The sequence below is a fragment of the Andrena cerasifolii genome, chromosome 2 (genome assembly GCF_050908995.1).
Source record: "Andrena cerasifolii isolate SP2316 chromosome 2, iyAndCera1_principal, whole genome shotgun sequence".
Lineage (NCBI taxonomy): Eukaryota > Metazoa > Arthropoda > Insecta > Hymenoptera > Andrenidae > Andrena > Andrena cerasifolii.
In genome coordinates, this window is record NC_135119.1 from 24,114,179 (window position 1) to 24,130,548 (window position 16,370).

Sequence of the window (16,370 nt, forward strand, 5' to 3'; positions counted from 1 at the left end):
CACCCGCCAAATTCTAATTAACCCAACCAAAGCTTGCACTTCGAGACGCAGAGGGTGCAAGATCCCTCCTGCTTTCGAGGAACTAATTATCTCAATTACGATTCCTACCCCTCCCACGCGTCGCAATCGTTTCCCTGTTACAGAAACTGGAAACGGTATAGCGAGCTCGTAAATAAAAGCATCGACTGATGTAGCGACTCTGAGTGTTTATCTTCTCATGTTTCCGCCTTGCTTCGAAACATGTTCACTTCAACGCCCACCGACTTTACGGCCCCGCTGTATCGCTTCCAGCTACCGCACTGACTTCGGGCTGCTACGGTCGCGAGCGGAGTAATTGAATTCCAGGCGGAGCGCGCGCGGCGGGAGGTTAACGCGCGCACCTTCTCGCCCTCGCGTGGGAAGCGCTGTTACCGTGCAATTAGACGCCGCGCTCGCAGCGCCACGAAAGCGTTAATTATGCCAAAAATCCGGCTCGGACTAACGAGGAAAACGATTACCCGCTCCGCGTTCGTTAAGGAGCTCGACAAGCGTTTCCTTCCTTCGCTACTCGCGAGATCTGTGAATCCCATACACGCATACACAAACACATATACACACACGCGCGCGCGCGCGCGTACCGCTCCCCCCTCTCTCGTTTCGCGAAACAATATTACTAACGCTCGCACACGACTAGATAATACTGGAGAGAGAAAAAAAGTGAAAAGAATTGAAACATGGAAGTGAGTTCTCGAACGTGCGCTGTGTTCGAGCGGGGGAGGGGATGGAGGCGGACTTTTGGGACGCGCTGTAGCAGGGTAACGCGAGCGTTTGCTCGCGCCCGCGTACAGGGCGGTTCAATTGGAAGAAGATCGGGAAAGAGGCACGGTGAGTGATACTGACGGATCTGCGAAACGGGATCTTGTGTACAGGCTGCTCCAAGTGTCAGAATGTGGGGGTCTAGAGATGGCGACAGGCACAGAAGAGAATTTGAGACGTGCTGGAATGAATGTTACATGCTGTTCGTTTATATTTTGCGTCCCTTGTACAGGTAGTTTCAAATGTCGGGAAATCGGTGGACGCGTTCCGCGGCTCAGGACCGTGGAAGAAACGCAAGCGAACCCCTCGGGACGTCCTGAAGAGGGAATGTTGGCGCATTTATACCTCGTGGCCTGTATACAGGGCGTTTCAAATCTTGCAACGCCTTCGATTTAGACCCGAACGTCCTGCTATTCAAACACTTTCCCAGCACGGTCGATTTGGCATTCCTTAATTTACCTCGTGTCCTGTATACAGGACGTTTCAAATCTTGCGACGCCTTCGATTTATCCCGAACGTCCTGCTATTCAAACACTTTCCAAGCACAGTCGACTTGGCATTCTTTAATTTACCTCGTGTCCTGTATACAGGACGTTTCAAATCTTGCGACGCCTTCGATCCACCCCGAACGTTCTCGTATTCAAACACTCGCCAAGCATAGTCGATTTGGCATTCCTTAAATTACCTCGCCAGTTCACTGTACCCCCTCCACCAATATAAGCACAACAGCGACCGACAAGATTTCGCGTGAGTAGCCCGATATCTTTCTCCTACGACGATATTCAGTCCTCTCATTCCATCTGCCCGCATTTCTCGCCGTCCCCGTACGCACACCCACGCTTCACACGTTCAAGCGCGCGCGCGCGCGCGCGCTCCCCCGTTCATTCTTTATTACGGACGCCCTCTCGGTCTCACGCGGAGCCGAACCACGCGTGCGTTATCTCGATCCGTCGTATATACCGCTACGCTCGATACATGCTCGAGCGTTAACGAGCATAAAGGCGCGCGTACCTACATGTATCCACCGTGCGGGAGGAAAACGCTCGGAAACGACGGACAATGCTTCTTTTCAGAGCGTCCTCTTTTTCCTCCCCCCTCTCTCTCTCTCTCTTTGCCTTTCACCCTCGCCCCCTCCATTCCCCTTCTATTTATTCTTCCTCGATTCGTGCGCTTTTTCTAGATCGAGGCAACCGAAAAAACGGCTCACCGAAGTATAATCGACTCAAAACTCCCTTCGGGCACTCGTGCACGCTCCAATTCTTTCGCTCCTGTCTCTCTCGGATCGAACGTCCTCGGCCCCCTCGCCCCTCCGCGCGATCAGTCCCTATAGTTTTGCTCGGCGACGCAGCCACGAATAAATTAACCGTAGAAAAGATTTTCCTCTTTATACAAATGTAATATACAATATACATGTCTATATATCCTATGCGCGTGTACAGGGTGCTCGCGTTGCCGCTGTCCGGCGAAGCCTCTCGTGAATCGAGGATTTCAGGGTCGCGATTTTTTAAATTGGCCCGATAACGCTCAAGGCCGCGCGCAAGATCGGAGACGAAAAATGCCGGACGATTTTCTCGAAGAGGTCGTATAAAAAAAAGTCGACATCTGCGTTGGTCCACGAGTTTTGGGACACCCTGTATATAGAAGACACCTACTGCAAGTCTCGTTTCGGATCTGGAGTGACCTCGAACCCCATCTTGTCACGTATCGTTGAATACGAAATATTATAGTCAGATTCAATGTTGAAGTTTCTTTTCCCCTTTCTCCCGCAATTGCTCGTTCGAAAGAGGATCGATGGACGCTAGCAATGCGATCACCCTGTACACATACATACACGCACTCACACTAGGTACACGAGTGCATGCACACGTATATACGTGCTCGAATTCGATATACTTTAACGATTCTTCTATTTACCTTCTCCCCTTCCCTGACCCAGACCATTCACTCTCGGTTCGCTCGTTCTCCGTGTGTGCGCGTACTATTTATATGTTTTACCGTGTACAGCTGCACCGAGCAGCAACGAGGCCTGCAACGCGCACGCGCGATAGACAGGCGTTCGTCGCGGGCCTGCGGCGCACAGTGGTCCCAAATCGCCGAAAGCTGGCCGAAATTCAATTTTCGAAGTATATAGCAGCTTTGTGCTATTACAGCAGATTTGTTGTATATGCAGCAGTGCATCAAATGCCGCTTGAATTTCTAAAATATATTCATTGGTTATTGAGATATAGGCCGAAAAAGTTGTTTAATGTTTAATGTGTCAGAGAAATTTTATCTGAAAAGATCCATATGTGAAACTGTTTACCATTAGAGTAGGTATTATAAACATAAACTTTCCACAGAGACAAAGTAAAATATCTTTGAATTTACCCTTGTAATTCTCCTCTCCATGTGTCATAAATTCAAGTCATGTTTTAATAAAATGGAAGGAAAACACAGATGAATGTCACGCTGTAACAAGTTTGTTGATATAAAGTAACATGTCAAGTATGATATTCAATTGAGAAAATTTGCGGTTATTTAAGATATTTAAAGTGCCAAGTGTATTTAGTGTATGAATAAAACAGCATTCGTTATTTCAAAGAACATTTATAATTTCTAGTTTTCTTTTATTATTTTCGGCAAAATATACTTGAACTATGTGACCTACTAAACGCAGAAATGTTGAGTTTTTTTCACTAGAATCGGAAGAAATAAAATTGTCGAAATAATTTTTAAAAAAGTTTTGAAATTAACGTTCATATTAAATTCGACATTCTAATTATATCGTTTCAGTCAAGAATCGGAAAACAATCAATTTTCACAAAAGTTAACTTAAAAACAAAGTTTATACCAGGGATATTAGATCCGCCATCTGTTTTTTTTTTTTGCAATTTTGATTTCAAATTCGTAATCAGCGACCTCAAAACCCCCCCGAGCACCGATTTCTGACTAAAGTATAGTACGTTTTGAGAGGTTTGCCGCCTTTCAGCGATTTGGAACCACTGTGCGGCGCGGCGACGAACTAGTTTGGAGGCTTGTCGAACGATCTACTATCGAAGTACTACCCTTCCTCCGCCGAGCCTCGCTGTCGCTCGGTACACCTCCACAGACCTATCTATACGTAAGTGGTATGTGTCTGTGCGTGGCACGCGTACCTTTCATCGTCCACTTTCTCGCCCCTTCTCCGCCATTCGCTGCTTCCTTCTCGCCCCAAACCTAGCACTGGTCCATCCCTCATGCTTCAATCTCTCTCTCTCTCTCTCTCTCTCTCTCTCTCTCTCTCCCTCTCATTCAGCTTTCTCTCTGGAACGCGCGCGCATGGAAGAGAAAATAATAAATAATAAAACACTCGCGACACGTCAGACGTACAAACTCGAACGTCCTCGGACTTGAACGCAAAAACATCGCGTTCGATCGACTTAAATGCAACTGCTTGTACTTGATGCGATTCCACCCTCGCTCTCGTCGCTCCCCGCCAGTGTTCCGCCCCACTCGCTCGGCGCACCCTTAGCGTAAACAACACCTCCACAGAAGAGAACAGTTCGTACCCCGAGCGATCCGACCTAACAGCTCCGCTTCGCCTGCTGGCCGGTCCCATCAGAACTCCGGGGTGACCGGGTCGAGCAACCTCTTCTCCGGGTCCCTCGAGTCACCGATGTCGTTGGCGATCGGGTGATGCCTTCCGCCGGCCGCGTTGCCGAGGGAGCTCGGGTTGCACCTGCAGCCCTGCGCGGCGTGCCGGGCGTAGCAGAGCTCGCAGACCGCGACGCAGCCCTTCAGGGGCCAGTAGCAGAGCAGACAGGGCATTACCAGGGTGAGAGCGGCCAGGCAGGTCCACCGGGGCGCCCTCCTGTTCCCTGTGCACGAGCACGGCTCGTCGGCGCAGCTGCCAGCCGCCTCGCCGTCTATACCGCCCGCGCCGCCACCACCACCGTCCGCGCAGTGGTAGAACAGTCCTTTGACGCAGCACAGGCATGACGCGTAGTCGAGGATCGTGTCCGCGGAGCAGAAGCACTTGTTGTCGCACAACCACTTGCTGGGCAACGGAGGCGGCTCCCTGCACGACTCGCACCTGCACCTACCGCAGAAATTGCACATAATCGAGAGGCCTGCCGGGTCGTAGGCCCTCGACGCTAGGCTGTTAGCTGGCTCCTTGGTGAACGAGACCGGCTGCTTCGTCACGGTGCTCGCGGGACCGCTGGTGGCCGCGGACGGCGCTGCGTTCGTTGGCGCTGCGTTCGCGCCTCCTCGGAATGCCTGCTGGTTTCTCGTCGCGTGCTGGCGGTGATGGGTCGCCGCAACGTCCAACCCTTTCTGGCGCTGGTGCCTGCGGTCGATCTTGGGGCAGTCGGTCGAGCCGCGCTTCTCCTCCTCCAGGCGACGTTCCTGGTTCAAGCAGCAGTGCTTGAATGGCGCCTCCACGTACTCGTTGATGGTCCTCTCGCCGTCCGGTCGCGGCACCGTCAGGCTCACCTCGCCTATGGGACTCCTCGGCGGGGTCTCGTTCGGCAGCGGTCCTCGGGGATTGTTCGCGTTGCTCGCGTCGCTCGTGTCCACGTTCCTCGGCCTGCTCCTGAAGGTGCTCGAGAGAGGGCTCAGCGGCGCCGTGACCAACGGTTGGGAGTTCGACAGGGTCGTCTGGGTGACGGCGGTGGCGCTGGTGGACAACGTGGACGAGGGATTGGCGACGATTGTTTGCGACGCGGTCACGTGCACGGCGGGCAATCGTGGAGGTGGGAAAGGTCGATTATGGTCGTGCACGCGGGATGATTGGATGGCAGGTTGGTGGAGAGCGGTAGCCGGATGCGCGTCCCCGTCGTCGAGGCTGCTGGGGACGGCTTCGGCGGTGCCGTCGAGGGCGCTCCCTGGTGCGATTCCGCTCGCCTGCGAGGATGGTGGCCGCGAGAGCGGCTGTATCGCATTGTTCTGCGACATCGGCTGACCGGGTCTCAGTTCGAGATTCTCGGCTTGGTAACGCGCCGCTGCGTCCACCACGCGACGCATCCGTCGCTCCTCCTTCTTCTTCGCCTCCAGCTCTTCCTCCCCCTGCCAATCGTTTGGAAAACGGACACCAGAACTGACCTCTGGCCCTCCGCCACCTCCACTTCCTCCTCCTCCTCCTCCTTCTCCTCCGCGGTGTCGGCCGAGCGACGACGACGGTGAGAGGATCCCTGCTGGCCCAGTTGGTCCCGTTGCTCTTGCTGCTGATGATCCTGGCGTGGATGACGGCGATGTGGAACCGCGAACCGACAAACCCAACGGTGCCCGCTCGCTAGCCCATTGTTCGACGGCTCTCGGTGTGCCTGGACTCGACGGATGGAGATGCTGCTGCTGCTGGGGTTGCTGGTGCTGTTGATGCTGCTGACGATTAGTTGACTGAGTTGGGGTAGTGAGTGTCGCCTCGTTGATCCGCACTGCCCAGCCCGCGCGAGGTGGTGGCACTCTCGACAAGGGCGTTCCATTAGCGAGGATGGTGCTCGGTAATGCTCCGCGTCCGCTTCCTCTCGCCCTCGCGACACGCGCTTCATCCCCACCTGAAAAAGTACACTATACGTTACCAATCTTTCCTTTCATTTCGTTATTTTCGTTTTTTTTTTATTATTAAATTATGCAGTGACACAAAAACGGGAAATCAGTTGATCAGCAGTATTTCGGTTGGCCGGAAAAGTATTTAGGGTAAACCAACCAGTGAATGAGCGAATTGTTGAATCTATGGAGCTTTGAGATTAATACTTGAATATACTTATGTATAACAACAAAGTAACTGTTGAAATTGTATTTAAATTTATTTTTCTTGAAATTTCTATAAAAATAATTACTTATTCTTATTGTAATTTAAATAAAAAATAATTATAAAATGCATAACGTGGAGAAGCCCAGTAAATGACCGCATACTTTTAATAAGAATTGTACTTATTAATGTTTGCTTAATATGCGTAACTAAAAATATAGGATATTAAAAGTGCGACTACACTCCATATAATAATGTTTAAATTTATAATTGACATTTCTTTGCCTAATGGTCATTCACTGGTATGCGGTTAATTACTGGTTGGTTTACCCTACCAGTGACAGTAGTGATCAAAAGAAAGTTTAAAATTCATATGTTTAGTGGGACATAGAGGGTGTGTAACTGAATAATTATGGTAAAAAGAGCTCCAAACCAAATTGAACTTGCTATATGTATAGCGATAGGTTCCTCAAAGAAAACTACTTCTGCCAAAATAAAAATAGAAAATCATCCATAAATTTTAATTTACTAATTAATCTTCTAGACCCCCAACGCGAGCTGGTCGAATGTGTAACTATGGAACAGCAGGTCTGAAATCAAATTTCATATTTTTTTTATAAACTACATGAGTCTAGTTTTCGTTTTACGTACGGATTCTTCGATTAGAAATAAATTTTTTTAAATGTCCTCGGAAAACTATCCATCTTATTCGCGGATTTTCGAAATGTTTCTCCTAAAGCGCACTGTTTTTACAACAATAATTTGTTTAAGAAATCGGTAAGTACAACGGAAACTAGACTCACATAGTTCATAAAAAAAATGAAGTTTGATTTCGGACCTGCTGTTCCATAGTTACACATTCGACAAGATCGCGTGGGGGGGGGGTCTAGAAGATTAATTAATATATTAGAAGTTATGGATGTTTTTCTATTTTTTTTGTATAGTTTCTTAAGGCAGCGTACTAAAAATAGGTAATACAATTTTTCTATGAAAACTCTGTAAATTATTCCTGAAAAAAATTCTTAAAAATGGCTTACTTTTCCGGCCAGCATAGTGGTGTTCCCCCTTAAGGTACGTTACAATGAGATCCAAAAGTTATTCGATTGTCGAGGAACATATTTCCGCAATACAACAAAAGTTGACATTATATGGAAAAAATATGGATTATGCTGTTTCATAATTATTTAAACATCCAGTTCTGATTTCACGTGAAACAACGAATTTTAGAAAACATTATTAGTATTTTTGTTTATAACTTTTTTCTAATTGTTTAAACAATTGTTAAAACATTTACCATTTGATAGATCTAATTAAAAGCAGTAACTTTTGTCTTGAAATTTCTTTTCTATCTCTTACAGATTGCGAGTTAGAAAATAAAAACGAAAAATAGCCGAATCTTCAGGGGTTAATTTCACCCCCTTAGTGTGATTTTGGGCAGCAAAAATAAATTGCGTTGTAATCAGGAGGAAATTCACTACATATCCACGAAGTTTCAGAATTTTTTGAATTTTCGGGTTCGGGATCTTCCCTTGTATCTGGCGAAGTCTGGTTGAAGCGCGAGAGGGGAGGTGAATAGGGAAAATCGAAAGGGATATTCGGGATCACACCTCGACGGAGTCGCGAAGGATGCCGTGAACGAGCCACACTACCTACGTGGCGGCTTCGAGGTAGGTTTGGTCTTTCTGTACGTGGGCGAGCACGGTGCGAGTGGGCGCCCCTGGCCTGTGTGTGCACCGGGGCCTCTTGATTCAGTGGTCACCGGCCCACTCGAAGCGCCCACAGTTGTGGAAGAACCGAGCGTTTTGTTCGGCTCGAGACCGATCGTGTCCTCCACGCATCCGCGCCAGGGCTATACTCGCCGAGCACGGGGCATTTTTCAAGGAATAAAAAGAGTTGAAAGTGTTCGAGAATTTTTGAGCACCTTGGAAGTCCGAAACAGCTTTGGAGAGGTCAGAGAGGGGTAAGTGCAGTGGGAGCTTGGTTTCTGGAAGGCAGATACTAAGCGAGGTTTTTCGAAAATTTTCAGATTAATATAGAAATATGGAGTTAATTATTTAGACTCTAGTAGTCAAGTTGGGTCATGTAGTTTCTAGTTTTAAGTAAAAAGTAAAATTTGTTCTAAATTCGAAGCGACTCGAACCCATCACTACTTCGTTAAAAAACATTTTCGCGAATATCTCGGAAACTAGACTCGCCAGTGATTTTCTTCAAAGGAAAAAGTTGTTCAGAATGTTGATTTCTACAACATAGTCAAATTTAATCGAAATCGTTGAACAGGTAGCTTTTCAGGCAGATTAGAAATCCTTTGATTTTAAGAGCAGTGCTGTTACTTTTATCTCTTTGTGTAATCTTCGGGTATAGTATTCGACTGTCCAGCTTTTACAGTTATAGCGCGCTACTAGCGAGGCTAGAGGCGTAATCTGGACGAGCGAATGTTCCGTTTCGTACACAAATCCATGAGTGCCCGAGAGCCTGTGCGCGTCGAGGGCGGAGACGTCTGGGGCTGCAGGCAACAGGAAACCGCGTATTCGTCGAGGATGGGAGAGTAATTGGACAGCAGCGGACGCACGGAAACCCGATGACATTAAATCTGCCTCGTAATCCGTTCAACGCGCCTCCGACCCACTCTCTCTCGGGCCGGGGCCTGCAGAACTGGAAGAAACGGCGTTTGTTCGCGCGCAACACCGATCGCGCGTCCTACACGCATCCGCTGTGTAGGTAACCAGGCTCGTACCACCGTGCAGGCGCCCCGACGCTTGCGAAACACGGAATACATTAACTTCCTTGTACAGCGGAGGCTCGGTAATCCGAATTCCACGCTCACAATCGAAAACCACGGAATACATTATCTTCCTTCCACAGAGGAGACTCGGTAATCCGAATTCCACGCTCACGATCGAGAATTGTAAATTTTGAAATATTAATATTGTCTAGTGTTTGCTTTGTGGAGGTAAACAGCTCGGCTTCTTAAAAGCTGAATTTAGCTGAATTTGGAAAATATGTTATGTGGGTTAGTGTTGGAGCGTTATGTCTGTTGCAAGAAGGCTTTCGTCACTAGGTGCATTATGTGGTTTGGTGAGGTAAAAGTGGGCAAAAGGAAGTTGGGAGAATTTAAAGGGATCTTAAGTTTCTTGTAATATAGAGCATTGCAGTGGAACCTTATGATTAGGTTTCTATGACCAACCGAGAATATTGAGTTTCACTGTGGTACTTGAACGGTTAAGTGCTAGAGGATTCTAGGGTGTAGATTGGGTTAAGTATTTGGATCTCTGCGTCAAAAGAATTCGTAGACAAGAAAGGGCAGAGATGTACTTGAAACTGAACATCGCACTGTGGCTATCAGTTATCTTAAAGATATCAAGGAACAAGCATAAACTATGTATGTAATTAATTTGAATGATAGATGTATATCTTTTTTTTTAATTTAATGAGATTAGAAGGTAGTACATTCTGTTCGCGAGGGTTCGCAATTTTTGGTACGATACTTTTGAGTGGATGGTACGTGACGTAAGAATTGAGAGGATGTGTGCGCGCGCGAACATGCGACTCACGCGGTCCGAACACGTGTGAAGCCACGCAATACGCGGTGGAAACACGCGCAAACTATGGAACGAGCGAATGAACACACGCTGCAGAGTGTCGAGCGCACGGGCGTGTTCGTGAAGAAACAGGCGGTCCATTCAGAGAGAGGGTGCACTCGGAGAGGAATGCGCGAGCTATCGCCCCGACCGACTGCCATAGGTCAGAGCTTTTAGCCGTTCTATACGGCCGAGCGCAGATAAGGGGAACGTTCTGTGAGCTTGTGCAGCCGGTGTACCGTCCACCGAATCTCCTTCGCTCTTTATCGTCTCGCGAGGACAGATACTCTCCCTTTATCATCGGTATATTGTTGTCCAATAATGGAGATCCACTCGCTAATGGGTTTCTGGAAGTCTGAAATTTGGAGATCTCCACCGTGAGATTTCATAGCTGGAGGTCTCAAAGTTGAAACACCCTAAGGCTAAGTTGAAGATCTCAAAGTTAGAGAACCGTAAGTTGGAGATCTGTAAGTTGGAGATTCCCAGGTTCAAGTTCCCCAAGTTGAAGCTCTCCAATTTGGAGCTCCTCAAGTTAGAGATCCCGAAATTGGAGCTCCTCAAGTTAGAGATCCCCAAATTGGAGCTCCTCAAGTTAGAGATCCCCAAATTGCAGTTCCCCAAGTTGGAGCTCCTCTAGTTAGAGATCCCTAAATTGCAGTTCCCCAAGTTGAAGCTACCCAAGTTGAACTTTCCCAAGTTCGAGCTCCCCAAGCTGAAGCTCCCCAAGTTGAAGCTTCCCAAGTTTGAGCTCCCCAATTTGGAGCGCTCCAAGTTAGAGATCCCCAAATTACAGTTCCCCAAGTTGAAGCTTCCCAAGTTCGAGCTCCCCAATCTGAAGCTCTCCAAGTTGAAGCTCTCCAATTAGGAGCTCCACAAGTTAGAGATCCCCAACATGGAGCTCCCCAAGTTGAAGCTCTTCAATTTGGAGCTCCTCAAGTTAGAGATCCCCAAATTGCAGTTCCCCAAGTTGGAGCTCCCCAATCTGAAGCTCTCCAAGTTGAACCTCTCCAATTTGGAGCTCCACAAGTTAAAGATCCCCAAATTGGAGCTCCCTAAATTGCAGTTCCCCAAGTTGAAGCTATCCAAGTTGGAGCTACCCAAGTTGAAGCTACCCAAGTTGAAGCTACCCAAGTTGAAGCTACCCAAGTTGAAGTTTCCCAAGTTGAAGTTTCCCAAATTGCAGTTCCCCAAGTTGAAGCTTCCCAAGTTCGAGGTCCCCAATCTGAAGCTCTCCAATTTGGAGCTCCAGAAGTTAGAGATCCCCAAATTGGAGCTCCCCAAATTGCAGTTCCCCAAGTTGAAGCTACCCAAGTTGAAGCTACCCAAGTTGAAGTTTCCCAAGTTGAAGTTTCCCAAGTTCAAGCTCCCCAAGCTGAAGCTTCCCAAGTTTGAGCTCCCCAATTTGGAGCGCTCCAAGTTAGAGATCCCCAAATTACAGTTCCCCAAGTTGAAGCTTCCCAAGTTCGAGGTCCCCAATCTGAAGCTCTCCAAGTTGAAGCTCTCCAATTAGGAGCTCCACAAGTTAGAGATCCCCAACATGGAGCTCCCCAAGTTGAAGCTCTTCAATTTGGAGCTCCTCAAGTTAGAGATCCCCAAATTGCAGTTCCCCAAGTTGGAGCTCCCCAATCTGAAGCTCTCCAAGTTGAACCTCTCCAATTTGGAGCTCCACAAGTTAAAGATCCCCAATTTGGAGCTACCCAAGTTGAAGCTACCCAAGTTGAAGTTTCCCAAATTGCAGTTCCCCAAGTTGAAGCTTCCCAAGTTCGAGGTCCCCAATCTGAAGCTCTCCAATTTGGAGTTCCCCAAGTTTGAGCTCCCCAATTTGGAGTTCCTCAAGTTGGAGATGCCAAAGTTGAAGACTTGAATATTAGCAACCTACAAGTGTATAATTAACTATACTCCACAAGCTCTCCTACTAACCATACACGGCGAACAGAACTAATATACAAGGTTCGAACATTCTACTATACACAGTGACGGAACGAGGTGAATTTTCATTGAAAACGGTAGAGGGGAAAGGAAGTGCCTGGTGCACGCGAGGAATTCGTTCTGTCACGCTAGAGGAGATATCCGCGCGTAGGTCAGCCGCTGAATAAGCGTGCCTTCCGAGTAACGATAAGGTAAGTCACGAATCAATTTGTGAATCACGCTGTAGGTATATGGAACGAGGAGGGTTTCGCAGAAGATTGCCAATCACGTAATTGTGACACGATGATTGTTCCACGCTAATATCCGCGTGGCGATGATGATGGTGATGATGATGGTGATGGCGATAATGATGATGATGATGATACGTCCAATGTTTAGCGTACAATCACGTTTCAGGTTCGTTTAGCGTTCCTCATTGTTTTGTCGCGTGCAGAATGATAATGACCCGCGATTTCACCGTTTATGTTTTGAAATCGGCGCGATAGAATGTTCAAGGAAAAGAAAGTGCGATAAATAACGCCAATTGTTATGAGGAATTCTTTTGCATTCGGTTGCGCGTGTAGATAATCTTCAACACTCGCTGTTTCAGAAATGAGAAATCGATAAGCTGCCAGCGCGTGGATTAATTGCACCTGCTTCACCTTCGATAAGGAAAGATCACGGAAATACTCCAAGTTTCAATAACAGGAAGAGAAATTTCACGTATGATAAAAATATTTCTCTATATTTCTACGTTAATATGTATTTGCATTCCCATATCTCTCGAAAATTACATTTCTATAACTTTCTGATAGCAAAATAAATATTTAACAACATATATTTGCATAAAAGAATTTCTCAAAAAAAATATATATATCTACTTGCAAATATACAGAAACAGAAGTATAGGCGGAAAATGATCCGTTCTACGATACCAATGCTCACAACATAATTTTCGTCGGAAAGCCACTTACATCTCCGACAGGATGTTCCAAATAAAGTTCGCGTAACTGTCATCTCCACGAAAAATGATAATTTTTAAATGACGTTCCGGTACAGATTACGCTTTAATTCGCGACGGAAGTCCCCGCGATAAGACCGGACGTGCTTCCGTTCAGCAGAGTTATCTGGCACTGCAGTTCAAACGATACCACAACCCAAAAACACGTCATCCCATGCACCGCGCAGCGTATTGTAACACTGAATTATACGACATCACCATTAATTTCCCCAACGTTAGAATTCGAAAGATAAGCGTTGCGCTCCGTGCGGATATACCATAGACTCATTTATCACCCACACAAATCGAACGCCTACGTGGCGTTTTCCGCACGCGGTGTACCATCTTAGTCCTGGTTCATTCAAGAAACGACAATAAATACAGGAGCGTCAAGCCAACAATGTCCACTGTCAAAGTCACAATAATTTACAACTGCTCAGCCTTCAATCTTTCACTTCAGCAAATACACACCAGTTCGAAAATACGCGGGGCAATCGTATTTCCCAACTTCCACTGAGAATACCACCCAACTCCCATCACCCACCCCGAAAATAAACGCTCTCACCGCCGAGGGAATCTAATCAATGAAAAATAGAGAAGCCGCCGCGGCGAGGACTTACTGAAAATTCATGGGACTAGCGAAAATCCAGAAAAGAACGTGGGCTCGCCCACGCCGGGGCCGACGTGATCCCTCGTAGGAGGCGTGTCCGGCGTTCTCGTTTCGCGCACGCGCACAGCACAACGCGACACGGCTCCGGAACGGCGATTCCGTTCGAACGGATCTAGGAACGTCCTCGAATTCCACCGGACGGCAGCTGCTCGTCGCCCTCTCGTCGTCCCGCTCTCATTTCCCGTCCGCTAATACTTCCTGGGGTCTGGATCCACCGCCGACAAGACTCCACCGCACTCGACGGGGGCGCTTCCGTTCGAACTTGCGCCGCGCTTCCGCCGGAAGTCTTTCGCTCCAGGAACGGTCCAACGGTTCACCAACACTACTGGCCACGAGCGGAGTTGCCCTCTGTCGCCAAGAGCGCGCGCGCGCGCGCGCGACTGCACGCGTAGTCTTATCCGCCGGAGGATATCGCGCGAGGAGCGACGGCGACGGTCGAGGCGAGGCTCGCGGACACGCGACGGGCGATGAATGGGCGCCGATCGATAGGAGGGAAACGTCAGCGAGCCGGAGCGAACGTGACGACGGCTGGCGAACGACTGACAACGGGCTCGCTGCGAGCGAGTCGAGCTGCCGAGTTGCGGCGGGACGGTGGGGGGAGCGCGGCGAGGATTGGACGGCGCGCTGGGGGCCGCGGAGTGGGGGCGCCAGCGGGACGCAGGACGCGGTAGTGGGGGACGGAGGGAGAGAAGGAACGACCGGCGAGGCAGTGGGACGAGGCGGAGGAGGGAGGAGGGAAAGCAGGAAGAGAGAAGGTGGGAAGGAAGCCATGAATGGCGACAGTCGGGCGAGGGGAAGCGGAGACACGGAGAGAGGAACGGCGGAGGGGAGAGAGGGGGGACGGACGAGGGCCGGTCGAGTTCCGTGCACGGTATGCCATCTGGCGATATCGTGGCCAACGACTCGTTCGCAACACGAAGCTTTTTATGAATGGGCGGAAGCTATCATTGAAGCTTTAGATTGAATGAAAACATTACCTATGTCGTCACACCGTGTATACCGCCCGACAGCGTCGCCACGGCGACAGTGACGCCCGACGGACGTCTCGCCTCGAGGTAGCGATGCTTGCGTGCCGATTTTCTTCCCTTTTTTCTTTGCTCTCCTCGGACGGAACGTCGCTCCACGTCGCGCAACCGGCACGCATGCACACGGTGTGGGAATTTCTTTTCGGTGAGGCGGGAGTGGGTGCCACAGGGCGTATCGAATCGCGTCTGTCGCGTCGGTGTGGAGTATTCCTCGAGTTTAGAAGCTCTTGGGAACTTTGAAAGGTACTGAAACTCGTGGACGCTTGTAACGTAGAAAGTTTTCGACGAGGAGACTCGAACGTCCGTTGCTGGACGCCAGGGGAGTTCTCGGTACCACGCGGAGAGAGTTATTGATCGAATTTCGAGCGTACTCTTGTGTTTTTCCTGCACCAAAGGCACTTTAGAGCAGTGGTGAGCAACCTTTGGTACGAAGGGGGCCGCAAGTGGAAACCTACTACTCTACGCCGGCCGCAATATTAAATACATGAATGTACTAATCAAAGAATTTTAATTTATGGGATGAATTTATTGTTTCTGACATTGATTTACAATAAAACGTTTTTCTAAATTTGATTTATTGTTTGTTAGTAATATATACCTACCTACATATTGTAATATAATTTTTTTTAATTAAGTGAAGTTAAATAACTATTGAAATTTACTGAATGAGATGCTTGCTTCTGTTTCTCATAAACGAGCTTCTCAATATTTGATGCGGTATTCAAAACTGCTACTGTAATACAATTATTTAATCGTTCGTCAGCGAGTCGATTACGACGATCACTTTTTAAAATTTTCATTCTCGAGGACAGTTGCTCACACGCAAATTATAATTATATTGGGAGAAGATAATTTTATTCTATTTTTTGGCGCAAAATTCATTTCGATATCTTTTACAGTTCAAAAGATATACGCAGATGTTCAGGCGGGCCGCAGGTCAACGGCTGGCGGGCCAACCGCGGCCCGCGGGTTGCTCATCACTGCTTTAGACAGTGGGCGAAAGGGTGGTGTAGGTAACAAGGGGTTGGGTGAAATGTTACGTGGCGGTTTTAACCATTTGGATGATATGGACGCAGATATGCGTTTGGTCAGTGTACGCAGCGTGTGCGGAAAACGCCCATGGGCGTTCGAGGACTATGCGCAAGAAGTACGAATAAAGGAGTTCCGCACGCGACGTGTGCTGAGCGTTTAAATTGCCAGCAGCTAAAGTTGATAAAACGTTTTGGATAGATGCAGGATTGAAAAACGTATGGATGAATGGAGTACTGTTAGGGTTTGATAACGATGCTGTTTTTGAATTGGAGGAGTCTCGAGGCTTATCAAGTAATCGGGTTGCATCTTTCTTCGGGTATATTTAGTCGACCGGCCACGCGTGCTTGGCTATACTGCCACGATCTCTCACCTACACGTTTACGGTACCTACTCCATTATTTGAAACGTCGCTGTGTCGTTAATATTGATCGGTCGTTGCAATCAATCGTGACGGGTGTTCCCGTTAGTGTCGACTCGAAGGTCGCATTCGCGCTGGTTGCACAGAATATTTTGATGGTTATTTTTTCTGGCACGTGCGGGCATTCGCAACCACCTCAGCCCCTCGGAAAGCAGTGAAAATCATTTTTCACAGTCATTTTGACAAATTTCCAATAAGTTAAAGGAGAACTGAGGACCTTGCGGCAAAAACTGT

At 48.2% G+C, this 16,370-nt stretch overlaps 2 protein-coding genes and 1 long non-coding RNA gene across 3 annotated transcripts in view; 1 reads left to right on the plus strand and 2 right to left on the minus strand.

The window, feature by feature from the left end:
- Nucleotides 1-977: 977 nt before the first annotated feature.
- On the minus strand, nt 978-1,371 carry LOC143366302 (uncharacterized). Its single transcript, XR_013084718.1, has 2 exons — nt 1,255-1,371; nt 978-1,140 (listed from the first exon to the last, which is right to left on the minus strand). It is a non-coding gene; the product is annotated as an uncharacterized LOC143366302 (long non-coding RNA).
- Nucleotides 1,372-4,043: 2,672 nt separating this feature from the next.
- Nucleotides 4,044-16,370, minus strand: part of Sty (sprouty signaling antagonist) — a gene marked incomplete at its 5' end in the record, with an annotated part of 42,757 nt that continues 30,430 nt past the window's right edge. Inside the window, one exon of the mRNA XM_076830151.1 lies at nt 4,044-6,308. Coding sequence (XP_076686266.1) covers nt 4,372-6,308 — 1,937 coding nt within the window. The remainder of the gene's footprint in view (nt 6,309-16,370) is intronic.
- LOC143378808 (uncharacterized) lies at nt 11,426-12,762 on the plus strand. The gene is made up of 2 exons (XM_076830793.1): nt 11,426-12,408; nt 12,602-12,762. Exon 1 carries the CDS (start codon nt 11,621-11,623, stop codon nt 11,945-11,947), a length of 327 nt encoding a protein of 108 aa, XP_076686908.1. The 5' UTR covers nt 11,426-11,620; the 3' UTR covers nt 11,948-12,408; nt 12,602-12,762.